At 59.3% G+C, this 16,222-nt stretch overlaps 2 protein-coding genes across 2 annotated transcripts; both read right to left on the bottom strand.

Moving 5' to 3' along the window:
• Positions 1 to 670: 670 nt before the first annotated feature.
• LOC129784112 (acrosin-like) lies at positions 671 to 3,010 on the bottom strand. The gene is made up of 5 exons (XM_055799910.1): positions 2,937 to 3,010; positions 2,453 to 2,653; positions 1,926 to 2,191; positions 1,494 to 1,639; positions 671 to 1,024 (listed from the first exon to the last, which is right to left on the bottom strand). Exons 1-5 carry the CDS (start codon positions 3,008 to 3,010, stop codon positions 671 to 673), a joined length of 1,041 nt encoding a protein of 346 aa, XP_055655885.1.
• A 3,050-nt stretch (positions 3,011 to 6,060) lies between these two features.
• Positions 6,061 to 15,855, bottom strand: LOC129784111 (uncharacterized). Its single transcript, XM_055799909.1, has 12 exons — positions 15,815 to 15,855; positions 13,861 to 13,952; positions 13,235 to 13,433; positions 12,687 to 12,973; positions 12,276 to 12,421; positions 11,457 to 11,806; positions 8,485 to 8,560; positions 8,327 to 8,400; positions 7,843 to 8,043; positions 7,316 to 7,581; positions 6,884 to 7,029; positions 6,061 to 6,414 (listed from the first exon to the last, which is right to left on the bottom strand). The coding sequence occupies exons 1-12, from the start codon at positions 15,853 to 15,855 to the stop codon at positions 6,061 to 6,063; spliced, it is 2,232 nt and encodes a 743-aa protein (XP_055655884.1).
• Between the last annotated feature and the right edge of the window lie 367 nt (positions 15,856 to 16,222).

Raw genomic sequence — 16,222 nt, 5'->3', positions numbered from 1 at the left:
TGCGCAAGTGGCTGCGTGGCGTTTGGTTGCCGGTAGCGTTTGGTTGCCGGCCGGGGTTAAACCGCGACACAGGATGGAAATGAAGTCTGTGGCATATGTGGGGCTCGAAGGCAAGCTCCTTCCCCAAATCCTCAGTGCAACCCTTGGGTCTTTCCAGACGCGTCTGTCCTGGGTCACGAGAGTCCAGTTTCAAGGTCACTTGTGGCTCATCCACAAGCGCAGCGGGATCCCACCAGGAGCTGGCCAAAGACGTTCTGTGTTTCCAGCTCCTTTCCCCAAGCCCTCCAGCCCGTGATGACCTGTGTTCCCTTCCTCCAGTGCAGCCTCCCCCTCCTCCCTGAGCAGGCCCACTTTCAGCCCTTTGCAGGGACTCTTTCCCTTTGTGCCCGCCTTGTCTGCCTGCAGCCTGCCTCGCTTGGCAGGTGCCGGGCGTGGACGTCCTTGCCTCGCACAGGAGACTGACTTGAGCTGAAGCCTGGTTTGCTGTGAGCACCGAAACATTTTATTTCAAGCACGTGGTCAGCCTCATCAGGTGTGTGCGTCCCGAGGCACGGGCGCAGGGCAGAGCAGCCCTTTGACGCTGAGGTGGCCTTTGCATCGGCAGGCATTGCCCCAAAGGAAACGGTGGTGGCACACTGCAGCCTGCCCTGCGTGCCGTTTGTCCTGCTGCTCACACCGTTTTTCCCCTTAGGTACTGCAGGAGCTCCTGCAGCCGGCTAAAGAAGTCCAGCAGCTTCTGGACTGGAAATGGGCAGGAGCCGCCCGACTGCGCTGCTGTGGGCCTTGGCCTCGGAACGGGGCTTGACGTGGTGACAAAATGACTCCAAGCGCGTGCTGTTGGAGTAGCCCTCACTGCTGGGCGCAGGCCCATCTGTAGCAGGATCCAGTCGTAGAAGTGCTGAGTGGAGGTGTAGACTCCGGGCTGCCTGGCTCGGGCACAGCCTCTCCCCCAGCTGGTGACACCAACAAGCCAGAAGTAGTCTGCACTGCTGTCTTGGCACACGAGAGGCCCACCGCTGTCCCCCTGCAGAGGAGGAGAGAGGACAAAGGGGTTGTTGGGTGGCCAGCGTCAGCACGGGGGTTGGCTCCTTCTCTCTGACGGCACCTGCCGGAGCTGTGTTCCCTGCAGAGCGAGGCTGTGTCGAGCGAGCCTTGCCTGGGAAGGGGTGGTGGGCTTGTAAGGTGGGGCTGGCTCTCCTCACTGCACGGTGATGGTGGGTGTGTGGAAGAGAGCTGTGGCAGGCTTGGGATGGGGAGCCGTGGGCTGCCAGGAACACTAGGAGGGCTTTCTGGGCAGAGTGCCATGCCTCTGGGACAAGAGGGGCACTGGGCAGGGGCCTGCCGATGGGGAAGGGGGTATAAGCCCCCCCGGCGGTGGGGACCTGAAGTGGGAGGGGCACTGGCCAGGCCAAGCACATGCCGGGCCATGTTGGCGTAGTTGCGTGTGGCGGGGCTACCTGTGCTACGGGGCTTGGCTCGTAGCACGCTCCTACCTGGCAGGTGTCAATGCCGCCCTGCGGATAGCCAGCACAGACGTTGTGCGTGTGGATGGCCCCTCTGTACCACCGGCTGCTGTTACAGACGTTGACATCAATGAGGCGGACCTGGGCCTCCTGCAGCACATCCGTTGATCGTCCAGCTGCGAGCACAGGAAGGAATTAGCAAGCAGCAGCTCACTGGCACTTCTCCTCCCCTGCCTGGCGGAATCCCTTGCCTCGCCCGCGCTTGGCTTTGCATCCTGAGAGGCGTTATAGCGGCATTTGCCTTCCGCCTTGCTCTGGGGAAAGGGCTCAGGCCCATCTCTCAAGAGGCATACGTCCCCGCAGGCTGACTCGGGCTCTGGCCTCTGCTGTCAGGAAGGCCAAGCAATGGCCCCGAGCGTGCCAAGCTTGCGCTCGGCACACGAGTACTTCCGCGGTACTCACATCTTGCAGTCGTGGCACCCCAGCCGCTGATGTAGCAGTTTTTCAGCTGCGAGACTCTCAGCGAGGCATCGGGCACGCAGGCAAGCTGAACGTAGGCGTTGCACTGCACAGGCTGGTCCAGCTCCAGCAAGGCAATGTCGTTCCTCTGCGTGATGTTACTGTAGCCTTGGTGAAGGAGCAGCCGCTTGATGTTGCGCACCTGGGCCTCAGGGCCCAGCTGAGTCAGCCGCGTGGCACCGATCACCACGCGCCACATGGTGATGTAGCTGGAAGGCAAATGGGGAGAGGACTCAGAGGGAGCACAGCCACGTGCTGCAGCAGCCCAGCCGTTGCCCTGCCTTCCGCTTGACGAGGGAGAGAGGAGAGCAGCGCTCGGGAGGGTGTGACTGGCCTCGCGTGCCTTAGGCTCAAGGAGCACCCAGGCCCTGGGTGTCCTGCGAGGAAACGGGGCGGGAGTAGCCCGTGCTGCTGCGCACGGGGCAAGCGCTAGTGTTGTGGGGCTATGCGTGTTCCCGGTGGCGCCTTACCTGGCCTCGATGAAGCAGTGGGCTGCTGTCAGGACCCACTGTGCGCTGATGAGGGAGCCTCCGCAGGTATGACCCGTGCCCGCTTGCCAGGGATTCTGGATGCTGACGATCCAGGGCCAGGCCCCTGCCTGGGCATCTGTGCCACCCACGACGCGCGACATGCCGTACTGAAAAGCCATGGGCCGGAGCCCGCAGGTCCCTCTGTAAAGAGAAACTCCTTAGTGTCCTGCTGGATGGCTGGCGCCCCTACGGCTCACGGTCAGCCGTCTTCCCTCCCCACAAGGCGCTGCCTGGCCAGCAGGGCTGGGGAAGCCTGTGGGGCACGTGTGTGTCCACACCCTGCCTCTTTCTGCTTTAGCCCCGTAGGTGAGTACTGCCAACAGCCTGCGTGCTGGCAAGGAAATGAGCCTCCCACACTGGCTGCCCTCCAGCCAAGCCCACAAGGGCTTGCCCAAGCTCCCTCCCAGAGCCTCGGGCCACTTACCCACAGCTGTCCCATGTGCCGTACGCAGGACAGCACATGGCCAGCAGGATGAGGAGGAGGCGCAGCAAATCCATCCCTGCCAGTGACACGTGGCAGCTGCAAGGAGGAGGGCTTGTCACCGCCAGTGCAGCCGCCAACATACTGCCCCCCGAGCTCACGTTGCCCAGGATGCCCTTGGCCCCGGGGGTGATGTCACAGAGTGGCTGGTTGCCACGGGGCTGGGCGTGGTGGCCTCTGCGGGGAGGGGGGGCAACAGGAGGGGTTCCAAGCAGGACGGGAGGCAGGAGCTGGGATCGCACAGCCCCCACAGAGCCCCGTGGAATGCTCCCTTTGCGCGATGAGGGTGGGCAGGCCCCGTGGCAGGCAGCAGCGCCTGGCTCCCAGCTCTGCCTGCTAACAGCTCACAGGAAAAACCAAGCGTGGCGGCGCTACCTCTTTGCGAAGGTCACTGCCGCCCTGCTCTCGGCAGCCCTTTGCCACCTGCTCCTGCCCAATAAAGAGACACACAACAGAGAACGCAACCACTAGAGGCAGCACGCGCGTGCTTGGCTCTTGAAGAGACACTCTCTTGATGGTCGTGGCAGGCAAGCAGTGACGGGCAAGCCTAATAAGCCAAGCCTAGCCCAGCAGTGCCAACCTTCCTGCACGCAGCACAGGGAAAGGCACACGCAGCACAGTCCTCACTGGCTATGTCAGCCACAGCAACGCCCTCTGGCAGGCTTCGTGTCCCTGCTCTCTCTGGGTTGGATTGTGGTTCTGGAGCAACACTGAAGAGGGCAGCTGTGGCACCTGCTACGCACGGCCGAGGACATACAATCAGAACGCCAAAAAGGCGCCTTCGAAGTCCAATGCTGTAAAACAGACATTAGAATCCCCTGTCGCTGTTAAGAAAGTGGGAGGATTAGGCAGCACCGGGTGTTGGTCAATCGCTATTTCATTAACAGCCCTTAGATGTTGTACTACATGCTGCTCCTGGGCATGTGGCTTTGCAACACCCCTGTTTTAGGCAATTATGACTTCTAGGCTCCAGTCCGAGCCAGGATTCCAACTTCATAGGATACTGGGTTTGTCTTAGCGGCTTCGCTCCCGGTTTCAATTCCACACTTGCTGGTGCTGCTGGGCTGAGCAACCCCCTGGCCCAAGGCAGCTGCTGCCGTGTGGACACAAGCTCTGCCACCTAGGAGGGTCCCAGTGTGCAGGGCTTTTCGGATGGCAGCAAGGCGGTCACAGGCCATGACGCTCAGAAGTAAAGACTCTGCACGGAGATAGTTCAAGCTGAAAATCATTCGGTAAATATGCAGACCTTGCAACTGGTGCTTCAGCACTTGTGTTTAACAGACTGACTAACAAGGACACTACGGTCTGCACGTGTCGATACCGATCGACTAGCTACGTTGTAAGCAAGAACTATGTTGTCTGCAAGATGTACGAGCCGGGAAGAGAACCAGTACAACCTGGCTCTGCGCTTGCTGGTGTGGACTCTTCAGCACTGCGCGCCAAAGGGAAAAGTACATCCTGAGGAAGGGTGCGAGCCTTCCTCCCAGAGAGCCCAGCCCAGGACCAGCAGGTGTCAATGCACCCGCGCCAGAGTGAGGAGGCTTATGATACTGAGTTCCTGGACCGAATGGTAATAACCCCGCCTTTTCTCGGGAATCTAATGAATATGTATGCTTCTGTGTAATAGGGATCTGCTTACTTAAGCCCTGGGTGTGCAAGTGAGGAGGAGCGATCCCCCTTGCAGCCGGAGCCCCGATAAACATACCTGCTTGATAACCCTCCTTGAGTTGTAGAGTTTGATTCCGCACGTCAGCACCAATCAAGAAGGCTACAAAGACCTGTGCAGCACATGCCGAGTAGGAGATGGCCCCGTGTCCTGGTTTCAGCTGGCATGGAGTTAACTTTCTTCTTCGTAGCTAGTGAAGTGCTGTGTTTTGGCTATGATGTGAGAACAATGTTGGTAGCCGCACTGATGTTTTTGGTTGTTGCTGCCTAGCGTTTCTGCTAAGTCAAGGCCTTTTTGGTTTCTTGGGCCTTGCCAGCCAGAGTGCTGGAGGGGCACAAGAGACTGGGAAGGGACACAGCCAGGTCAGCTGACCTGAACCAGCCACAGAGGTATTCCATCCCGTGGGACGTCATGCTTGGTATAGAAACTTGGAGGGTTAGCTGGTGGGGGGATTCTTGCTCAGGGACTGGCTGGGCATCGGTCAGCGGGTGGTGAGCAGTTGTACTGGGCATCATTTCCTTTTTTTCCTTCTCCCTTCCTTTTGATTTTACCCTTTTCCCCCACCTTTCCATCCTAATCGTTATTGTTGTTCTTCTTCTTCTTCTTGGTATTGTTACTGTTGTTCTTCACTCTTTCTTCTGTTTAAATTATTACATTGTTCTTATCTCAACCCTCCACTTTTACATTGCTTTCTGATTCTCCTCCCCACCCCTCCGGGTGGGGGGGAGTGCGCAAGTGGCTGCGTGGCGTTTGGTTGCCGGTAGCGTTTGGTTGCCGGCCGGGGTTAAACCGCGACACAGGATGGAAATGAAGTCTGTGGCATATGTGGGGCTCGAAGGCAAGCTCCTTCCCCAAATCCTCAGTGCAACCCTTGGGTCTTTCCAGACGCGTCTGTCCTGGGTCACGAGAGTCCAGTTTCAAGGTCACTTGTGGCTCATCCACAAGCGCAGCGGGATCCCACCAGGAGCTGGCCAAAGACGTTCTGTGTTTCCAGCTCCTTTCCCCAAGCCCTCCAGCCCGTGATGACCTGTGTTCCCTTCCTCCCCCAGTGCAGCCTCCCCCTCCTCCCTGAGCAGGCCCACTTTCAGCCCTTTGCAGGGACTCTTTCCCTTTGTGCCCGCCTTGTCTGCCTGCAGCCTGCCTCGCTTGGCAGGTGCCGGGCGTGGACGTCCTTGCCTCGCACAGGAGACTGACTTGAGCTGAAGCCTGGTTTGCTGTGAGCACCGAAACATTTTATTTCAAGCACGTGGTCAGCCTCATCAGGTGTGTGCGTCCCGAGGCACGGGCGCAGGGCAGAGCAGCCCTTTGACGCTGAGGTGGCCTTTGCATCGGCAGGCATTGCCCCAAAGGAAACGGTGGTGGCACACTGCAGCCTGCCCTGCGTGCCGTTTGTCCTGCTGCTCACACCGTTTTTCCCCTTAGGTACTGCAGGAGCTCCTGCAGCCGGCTAAAGAAGTCCAGCAGCTTCTGGACTGGAAACGGGCAGGAGCCGCCCGACTGCACTGCTGTGGGCCTTGGCCTCGGAACGGGGCTTGACGTGGTGACAAAATGACTCCAAGCGCGTGCTGTTGGAGTAGCCCTCACTGCTGGGCGCAGGCCCATCTGTAGCAGGATCCAGTCGTAGAAGTGCTGAGTGGAGGTGTAGACTCCGGGCTGCCTGGCTCGGGCACAGCCTCTCCCCCAGCTGGTGACACCAACAAGCCAGAAGTAGTCTGCACTGCTGTCTTGGCACACGAGAGGCCCACCGCTGTCCCCCTGCAGAGGAGGAGAGAGGACAAAGGGGTTGTTGGGTGGCCAGCGTCAGCACGGGGGTTGGCTCCTTCTCTCTGACGGCACCTGCCGGAGCTGTGTTCCCTGCAGAGCGAGGCTGTGTCGAGCGAGCCTTGCCTGGGAAGGGGTGGTGGGCTTGTAAGGTGGGGCTGGCTCTCCTCACTGCACGGTGATGGTGGGTGTGTGGAAGAGAGCTGTGGCAGGCTTGGGATGGGGAGCCGTGGGCTGCCAGGAACACTAGGAGGGCTTTCTGGGCAGAGTGCCATGCCTCTGGGACAAGAGGGGCACTGGGCAGGGGCCTGCCGATGGGGAAGGGGGTATAAGCCCCCCCGGCGGTGGGGACCTGAAGTGGGAGGGGCACTGGCCAGGCCAAGCACATGCCGGGCCATGTTGGCGTAGTTGCGTGTGGCGGGGCTGCCTGTGCTACGGGGCTTGGCTCGTAGCACGCTCCTACCTGGCAGGTGTCAATGCCGCCCTGCGGATAGCCAGCACAGACGTTGTGCGTGTGGATGGCCCCTCTGTACCACCGGCTGCTGTTACAGACGTTGACATCAATGAGGCGGACCTGGGCCTCCTGCAGCACATCCGTTGATCGTCCAGCTGCGAGCACAGGAAGGAATTAGCAAGCAGCAGCTCACTGGCACTTCTCGTCCCCTGCCTGGCGGAATCCCTTGCCTCGCCCGCGCTTGGCTTTGCATCCTGAGAGGCATTATAGCGGCATTTGCCTTCCGCCTTGCTCTGGGGAAAGGGCTCAGGCCCATCTCTCAAGAGGCATACGTCCCCGCAGGCTGACTCGGGCTCTGGCCTCTGCTGTCAGGAAGCCCAAGCAATGGCCCCGAGCGTGCCAAGCTTGCGCTCGGCACACGAGTACTTCCGCGGTACTCACATCTTGCAGTCGTGGCACCCCAGCCGCTGATGTAGCAGTTTTTCAGCTGCGAGACTCTCAGCGAGGCATCGGGCACGCAGGCAAGCTGAACGTAGGCGTTGCACTGCACAGGCTGGTCCAGCTCCAGCAAGGCAATGTCGTTCCTCTGCGTGATGTTACTGTAGCCTTGGTGAAGGAGCAGCCGCTTGATGTTGCGCACCTGGGCCTCAGGGCCCAGCTGAGTCAGCCGCGTGGCACCGATCACCACGCGCCACATGGTGATGTAGCTGGAAGGCAAATGGGGAGAGGACTCAGAGGGAGCACAGCCACGTGCTGCAGCAGCCCAGCCGTTGCCCTGCCTTCCGCTTGACGAGGGAGAGAGGAGAGCAGCGCTCGGGAGGGTGTGACTGGCCTCGCGTGCCTTAGGCTCAAGGAGCACCCAGGCCCTGGGTGTCCTGCGAGGAAACGGGGCGGGAGTAGCCCGTGCTGCTGCGCACGGGGCAAGCGCTAGTGTTGTGGGGCTATGCGTGTTCCCGGTGGCGCCTTACCTGGCCTCGATGAAGCAGTGGGCTGCTGTCAGGACCCACTGTGCGCTGATGAGGGAGCCTCCGCAGGTATGACCCGTGCCCGCTTGCCAGGGATTCTGGATGCTGACGATCCAGGGCCAGGCCCCTGCCTGGGCATCTGTGCCACCCACGACGCGCGACATGCCGTACTGAAAAGCCATGGGCCGGAGCCCACAGGTCCCTCTGTAAAGAGAAACTCCTTAGTGTCCTGCTGGATGGCTGGCGCCCCTACGGCTCACGGTCAGCCGTCTTCCCTCCCCACAAGGCGCTGCCTGGCCAGCAGGGCTGGGGAAGCCTGTGGGGCACGTGTGTGTCCACACCCTGCCTCTTTCTGCTTTAGCCCCGTAGGTGAGTACTGCCAACAGCCTGCGTGCTGGCAAGGAAATGAGCCTCCCACACTGGCTGCCCTCCAGCCAAGCCCACAAGGGCTTGCCCAAGCTCCCTCCCAGAGCCTCGGGCCACTTACCCACAGCTGTCCCATGTGCCGTACGCAGGACAGCACATGGCCAGCAGGATGAGGAGGAGGCGCAGCAAATCCATCCCTGCCAGTGACACGTGGCAGCTGCAAGGAGGAGGGCTTGTCACCGCCAGTGCAGCCGCCAACATACTGCCCCCCGAACTCACGTTGCCCAGGATGCCCTTGGCCCCGGGGGTGATGTCACAGAGTGGCTGGTTGCCACGGGGCTGGGCGTGGTGGCCTCTGCGGGGAGCGGGGGCAACAGGAGGGGTTCCAAGCAGGACGGGAGGCAGGAGCTGGGATCGCACAGCCCCCACAGAGCCCCGTGGAATGCTCCCTTTGCGCGATGAGGGTGGGCAGGCCCCATGGCAGGCAGCAGCGCCTGGCTCCCAGCTCTGCCTGCTAACAGCTCACAGGAAAAACCAAGCGTGGCGGCGCTACCTCTTTGCGAAGGTCACTGCCGCCCTGCTCTCGGCAGCCCTTTGCCACCTGCTCCTGCCCAATAAAGAGACACACAACAGAGAACGCAACCACTAGAGGCAGCACGCGCGTGCTTGGCTCTTGAAGAGACACTCTCTTGATGGTCGTGGCAGGCAAGCAGTGACGGGCAAGCCTAATAAGCCAAGCCTAGCCCAGCAGTGCCAACCTTCCTGCACGCAGCACAGGGAAAGGCACACGCAGCACAGTCCTCACTGGCTATGTCAGCCACAGCAACGCCCTCTGGCAGGCTTCGTGTCCCTGCTCTCTCTGGGTTGGATTGTGGTTCTGGAGCAACACTGAAGAGGGCAGCTGTGGCACCTGCTACGCACGGCCGAGGACATACAATCAGAACGCCAAAAAGGCGCCTTCGAAGTCCAATGCTGTAAAACAGACATTAGAATCCCCTGTCGCTGTTAAGAAAGTGGGAGGATTAGGCAGCACCGGGTGTTGGTCAATCGCTATTTCATTAACAGCCCTTAGATGTTGTACTACATGCTGCTCCTGGGCATGTGGCTTTGCAACAACCCCTGTTTTAGGCAATTATGACTTCTAGGCTCCAGTCCGAGCCAGGATTCCAACTTCATAGGATACTGGGTTTGTCTTAGCGGCTTCGCTCCCGGTTTCAATTCCACACTTCCCGGTGCTGCTGGGCTGAGCAACCCCCTGGCCCAAGGCAGCTGCTGCCGTGTGGACACAAGCTCTGCCACCTAGGAGGGTCCCAGTGTGCAGGGCTTTTCGGATGGCAGCAAGGCGGTCACAGGCCATGACGCTCAGAAGTAAAGACTCTGCACGGAGATAGTTCAAGCTGAAAATCATTCGGTAAATATGCAGACCTTGCAACTGGTGCTTCAGCACTTGTGTTTAACAGACTGACTAACAAGGACACTACGGTCTGCACGTGTCGATACCGATCGACTAGCTACGTTGTAAGCAAGAACTATGTTGTCTGCAAGATGTACGAGCCGGGAAGAGAACCAGTACAACCTGGCTCTGCGCTTGCTGGTGTGGACTCCTCAGCACTGCGCGCCAAAGGGAAAAGTACATCCTGAGGAAGGGTGCGAGCCTTCCTCCCAGAGAGCCCAGCCCAGGACCAGCAGGTGTCAATGCACCCGCGCCAGAGTGAGGAGGCTTATGATACCGAGTTCCTGGACCGAATGGTAATAACCCCGCCTTTTCTCGGGAATCTAATGAATACGTATGCTTCTGTGTAATAGGGATCTGCTTACTTAAGCCCTGGGTGTGCAAGTGAGGAGGAACGATCCCCCTTGCAGCCGGAGCCCCGATAAACATACCTGCTTGATAACCCTCCTTGAGTTGTAGAGTTTGATTCCGCACGTCAGCACCAATCAAGAAGGCTACAAAGACCTGTGCAGCACATGCCGAGTAGGAGATGACCCCGTGTCCTGGTTTCAGCTGGCATGGAGTTAACTTTCTTCTTCGTAGCTAGTGAAGTGCTGTGTTTTGGCTATGATGTGAGAACAATGTTGGTAGCCGCACTGATGTTTTCGGTTGTTGCTGCCTAGCGTTTCTGCTAAGTCAAGGCCTTTTTGGTTTCTTGGGCCTTGCCAGCCAGAGTGCTGGAGGGGCACAAGAGACTGGGAAGGGACACAGCCAGGTCAGCTGACCTGAACCAGCCACAGAGGTATTCCATCCCGTGGGACGTCATGCTTGGTATAGAAACTTGGAGGGTTAGCTGGTGGGGGGATTCTTGCTCAGGGACTGGCTGGGCATCGGTCAGCGGGTGGTGAGCAGTTGTACTGGGCATCATTTCCTTTTTTTCCTTCTCCCTTCCTTTTGATTTTACCCTTTTCCCCCACCTTTCCATCCTAATCGTTATTGTTGTTCTTCTTCTTCTTCTTGGTATTGTTACTGTTGTTCTTCACTCTTTCTTCTGTTTAAATTATTACATTGTTCTTATCTCAACCCTCCACTTTTACATTGCTTTCTGATTCTCCTCCCCACCCCTCCGGGTGGGGGGGGAGTGCGCAAGTGGCTGCGTGGCGTTTGGTTGCCGGTAGCGTTTGGTTGCCGGCCGGGGTTAAACCGCGACACAGGATGGAAATGAAGTCTGTGGCATATGTGGGGCTCGAAGGCAAGCTCCTTCCCCAAATCCTCAGTGCAACCCTTGGGTCTTTCCAGAGGCGTCTGTCCTGGGTCACGAGAGTCCAGTTTCAAGGTCACTTGTGGCTCATCCACAAGCGCAGTGGGATCCCACCAGGAGCTGGCCAAAGACGTTCTGTGTTTCCAGCTCCTTTCCCCAAGCCCTCCAGCCCGTGATGACCTGTGTTCCCTTCCTCCCCCAGTGCAGCCTCCCCCTCCTCCCTGAGCAGGCCCACTTTCAGCCCTTTGCAGGGACTCTTTCCCTTTGTGCCCGCCTTGTCTGCCTGCAGCCTGCCTCGCTTGGCAGGTGCCGGGCGTGGAAGTCCTTGCCTCGCACAGGAGACTGACTTGAGATGAAGCCTGGTTTGCTGTGAGCACCGAAACATTTTATTTCAAGCACGTGGTCAGCCTCATCAGGTGTGTGCGTCCCGAGGCACGGGCGCAGGGCAGAGCAGCCCTTTGACGCTGAGGTGGCCTTTGCATCGGCAGGCATTGCCCCAAAGGAAACGGTGGTGGCACACTGCAGCCTGCCCTGCGTGCCGTTTGTCCTGCTGCTCACACCGTTTTTCCCCTTAGGTACTGCAGGAGCTCCTGCAGCCGGCTAAAGAAGTCCAGCAGCTTCTGGACTGGAAATGGGCAGGAGCCGCCCGACTGCACTGCTGTGGGCCTTGGCCTCGGAACGGGGCTTGAGGTGGTGACAAAATGACTCCAAGCGCGTGCTGTTGGAGTAGCCCTCACTGCTGGGCGCAGGCCCATCTGTAGCAGGATCCAGTCGTAGAAGTGCTGAGTGGAGGTGTAGACTCCGGGCTGCCTGGCTCGGGCACAGCCTCTCCCCCAGCTGGTGACACCAACAAGCCAGAAGTAGTCTGCACTGCTGTCTTGGCACACGAGAGGCCCACCGCTGTCCCCCTGCAGAGGAGGAGAGAGGACAAAGGGGTTGTTGGGTGGCCAGCGTCAGCACGGGGGTTGGCTCCTTCTCTCTGACGGCACCTGCCGGAGCTGTGTTCCCTGCAGAGCGAGGCTGTGTCGAGCGAGCCTTGCCTGGGAAGGGGTGGTGGGCTTGTAAGGTGGGGCTGGCTCTCCTCACTGCACGGTGATGGTGGGTGTGTGGAAGAGAGCTGTGGCAGGCTTGGGATGGGGAGCCGTGGGCTGCCAGGAACACTAGGAGGGCTTTCTGGGCAGAGTGCCATGCCTCTGGGACAAGAGGGGCACTGGGCAGGGGCCTGCCGATGGGGAAGGGGGTATAAGCCCCCCCGGCGGTGGGGACCTGAAGTGGGAGGGGCACTGGCCAGGCCAAGCACATGCCGGGCCATGTTGGCGTAGTTGCGTGTGGCGGGGCTGCCTGTGCTACGGGGCTTGGCTCGTAGCACGCTCCTACCTGGCAGGTGTCAATGCCGCCCTGCGGATAGCCAGCACAGACGTTGTGCGTGTGGATGGCCCCTCTGTACCACCGGCTGCTGTTACAGACGTTGACATCAATGAGGCGGACCTGGGCCTCCTGCAGCACATCCGTTGATCGTCCAGCTGCGAGCACAGGAAGGAATTAGCAAGCAGCAGCTCACTGGCACTTCTCCTCCCCTGCCTGGCGGAATCCCTTGCCTCGCCCGCGCTTGGCTTTGCATCCTGAGAGGCGTTATAGCGGCATTTGCCTTCCGCCTTGCTCTGGGGAAAGGGCTCAGGCCCATCTCTCAAGAGGCATACGTCCCCGCAGGCTGACTCGGGCTCTGGCCTCTGCTGTCAGGAAGGCCAAGCAATGGCCCCGAGCGTGCCAAGCTTGCGCTCGGCACACGAGTACTTCCGCGGTACTCACATCTTGCAGTCGTGGCACCCCAGCCGCTGATGTAGCAGTTTTTCAGCTGCGAGACTCTCAGCGAGGCATCGGGCACACAGGCAAGCTGAACGTAGGCGTTGCACTGCACAGGCTGGTCCAGCTCCAGCAAGGCAATGTCGTTCCTCTGCGTGATGTTACTGTAGCCTTGGTGAAGGAGCAGCCGCTTGATGTTGCGCACCTGGGCCTCAGGGCCCAGCTGAGTCAGCCGCATGGCACCGATCACCACGCGCCACATGGTGATGTAGCTGGAAGGCAAATGGGGAGAGGACTCAGAGGGAGCACAGCCACGTGCTGCAGCAGCCCAGCCGTTGCCCTGCCTTCCGCTTGACGAGGGAGAGAGGAGAGCAGCGCTCGGGAGGGTGTGACTGGCCTCGCGTGCCTTAGGCTCAAGGAGCACCCAGGCCCTGGGTGTCCTGCGAGGAAACGGGGCGGGAGTAGCCCGTGCTGCTGCGCACGGGGCAAGCGCTAGTGTTGTGGGGCTATGCGTGTTCCCGGTGGCGCCTTACCTGGCCTCGATGAAGCAGTGGGCTGCTGTCAGGACCCACTGTGCGCTGATGAGGGAGCCTCCGCAGGTATGACCCGTGCCCGCTTGCCAGGGATTCTGGATGCTGACGATCCAGGGCCAGGCCCCTGCCTGGGCATCTGTGCCACCCACGACGCGCGACATGCCGTACTGAAAAGCCATGGGCCGGAGCCCACAGGTCCCTCTGTAAAGAGAAACTCCTTAGTGTCCTGCTGGATGGCTGGCGCCCCTACGGCTCACGGTCAGCCGTCTTCCCTCCCCACAAGGCGCTGCCTGGCCAGCAGGGCTGGGGAAGCCTGTGGGGCACGTGTGTGTCCACACCCTGCCTCTTTCTGCTTTAGCCCCGTAGGTGAGTACTGCCAACAGCCTGCGTGCTGGCAAGGAAATGAGCCTCCCACACTGGCTGCCCTCCAGCCAAGCCCACAAGGGCTTGCCCAAGCTCCCTCCCAGAGCCTCGGGCCACTTACCCACAGCTGTCCCATGTGCCGTACGCAGGACAGCACATGGCCAGCAGGATGAGGAGGAGGCGCAGCAAATCCATCCCTGCCAGTGACACGTGGCAGCTGCAAGGAGGAGGGCTTGTCACCGCCAGTGCAGCCGCCAACATACTGCCCCCCGAACTCACGTTGCCCAGGATGCCCTTGGCCCCGGGGGTGATGTCACAGAGTGGCTGGTTGCCACGGGGCTGGGCGTGGTGGCCTCTGCGGGGAGGGGGGGCAACAGGAGGGGTTCCAAGCAGGACGGGAGGCAGGAGCTGGGATCGCACAGCCCCCACAGAGCCCCGTGGAATGCTCCCTTTGCGCGATGAGGGTGGGCAGGCCCCATGGCAGGCAGCAGCGCCTGGCTCCCAGCTCTGCCTGCTAACAGCTCACAGGAAAAACCAAGCGTGGCGGCGCTACCTCTTTGCGAAGGTCACTGCCGCCCTGCTCTCGGCAGCCCTTTGCCACCTGCTCCTGCCCAATAAAGAGACACACAACAGAGAACGCAACCACTAGAGGCAGCACGCGCGTGCTTGGCTCTTGAAGAGACACTCTCTTGATGGTCGTGGCAGGCAAGCAGTGACGGGCAAGCCTAATAAGCCAAGCCTAGCCCAGCAGTGCCAACCTTCCTGCACGCAGCACAGGGAAAGGCACACGCAGCACAGTCCTCACTGGCTATGTCAGCCACAGCAACGCCCTCTGGCAGGCTTCGTGTCCCTGCTCTCTCTGGGTTGGATTGTGGTTCTGGAGCAACACTGAAGAGGGCAGCTGTGGCACCTGCTACGCACGGCCGAGGACATACAATCAGAACGCCAAAAAGGCGCCTTCGAAGTCCAATGCTGTAAAACAGACATTAGAATCCCCTGTCGCTGTTAAGAAAGTGGGAGGATTAGGCAGCACCGGGTGTTGGTCAATCACTATTTCATTAACAGCCCTTAGATGTTGTACTACATGCTGCTCCTGGGCATGTGGCTTTGCAACAACCCCTGTTTTAGGCAATTATGACTTCTAGGCTCCAGTCCGAGCCAGGATTCCAACTTCATAGGATACTGGGTTTGTCTTAGCGGCTTCGCTCCCGGTTTCAATTCCACACTTCCCGGTGCTGCTGGGCTGAGCAACCCCCTGGCCCAAGGCAGCTGCTGCCGTGTGGACACAAGCTCTGCCACCTAGGAGGGTCCCAGTGTGCAGGGCTTTTCGGATGGCAGCAAGGCGGTCACAGGCCATGACGCTCAGAAGTAAAGACTCTGCACGGAGATAGTTCAAGCTGAAAATCATTCGGTAAATATGCAGACCTTGCAACTGGTGCTTCAGCACTTGTGTTTAACAGACTGACTAACAAGGACACTACGGTCTGCACGTGTCGATACCGATCGACTAGCTACGTTGTAAGCAAGAACTATGTTGTCTGCAAGATGTACGAGCCGGGAAGAGAACCAGTACAACCTGGCTCTGCGCTTGCTGGTGTGGACTCCTCAGCACTGCGCGCCAAAGGGAAAAGTACATCCTGAGGAAGGGTGCGAGCCTTCCTCCCAGAGAGCCCAGCCCAGGACCAGCAGGTGTCAATGCACCCGCGCCAGAGTGAGGAGGCTTATGATACCGAGTTCCAGGACCGAATGGTAATAACCCCGCCTTTTCTCGGGAATCTAATGAATATGTATGCTTCTGTGTAATAGGGATCTGCTTACTTAAGCCCTGGGTGTGCAATTGAGGAGGAGCGATCCCCCTTGCAGCCGGAGCCCCGATAAACATACCTGCTTGATAACCCTCCTTGAGTTGTAGAGTTTGATTCCGCACGTCAGCACCAATCAAGAAGGCTACAAAGACCTGTGCAGCACATGCCGAGTAGGAGATGGCCCCGTGTCCTGGTTTCAGCTGGCATGGAGTTAACTTTCTTCTTCGTAGCTAGTGAAGTGCTGTGTTTTGGCTATGATGTGAGAACAATGTTGGTAGCCGCACTGATGTTTTCGGTTGTTGCTGCCTAGCGTTTCTGCTAAGTCAAGGCCTTTTTGGTTTCTTGGGCCTTGCCAGCCAGAGTGCTGGAGGGGCACAAGAGACTGGGAAGGGACACAGGCGGGTCAGCTGACCTGAACCAGCCACAGAGGTATTCCATCCCGTGGGACGTCATGCTTGGTATAGAAACTTGGAGGGTTAGCTGGCGGGGGGATTCTTGCTCAGGGACTGGCTGGGCATCGGTCAGCGGGTGGTGAGCAGTTGTACTGGGCATCATTTCCTTTTTTTCCTTCTCCCTTCCTTTTGATTTTACCCTTTTCCCCCACCTTTCCATCCTAATTGTTATTGTTGTTCTTCTTCTTGGTATTGTTACTGTTGTTCTTCACTCTTTCTTCTGTTTAAATTATTACATTGTTCTTATCTCAACCCTCCACTTTTACATTGCTTTCTGATTCTCCTCCCCACCCCTCCGGGTGGGGGGGAGTGCGCAAGTGGCTGCGTGGCGTTTGGTTGCCGGTAGTGTTTGGTTGCCGGCCGGGGTT

The sequence above is a fragment of the Falco peregrinus genome, chromosome 3 (assembly GCF_023634155.1).
Source record: "Falco peregrinus isolate bFalPer1 chromosome 3, bFalPer1.pri, whole genome shotgun sequence".
Classification (NCBI taxonomy): Eukaryota; Metazoa; Chordata; class Aves; order Falconiformes; family Falconidae; genus Falco; species Falco peregrinus.
Note: the sequence above shows the minus strand (reverse complement) of the source record. Positions and strands in the feature narration are given on the sequence as shown.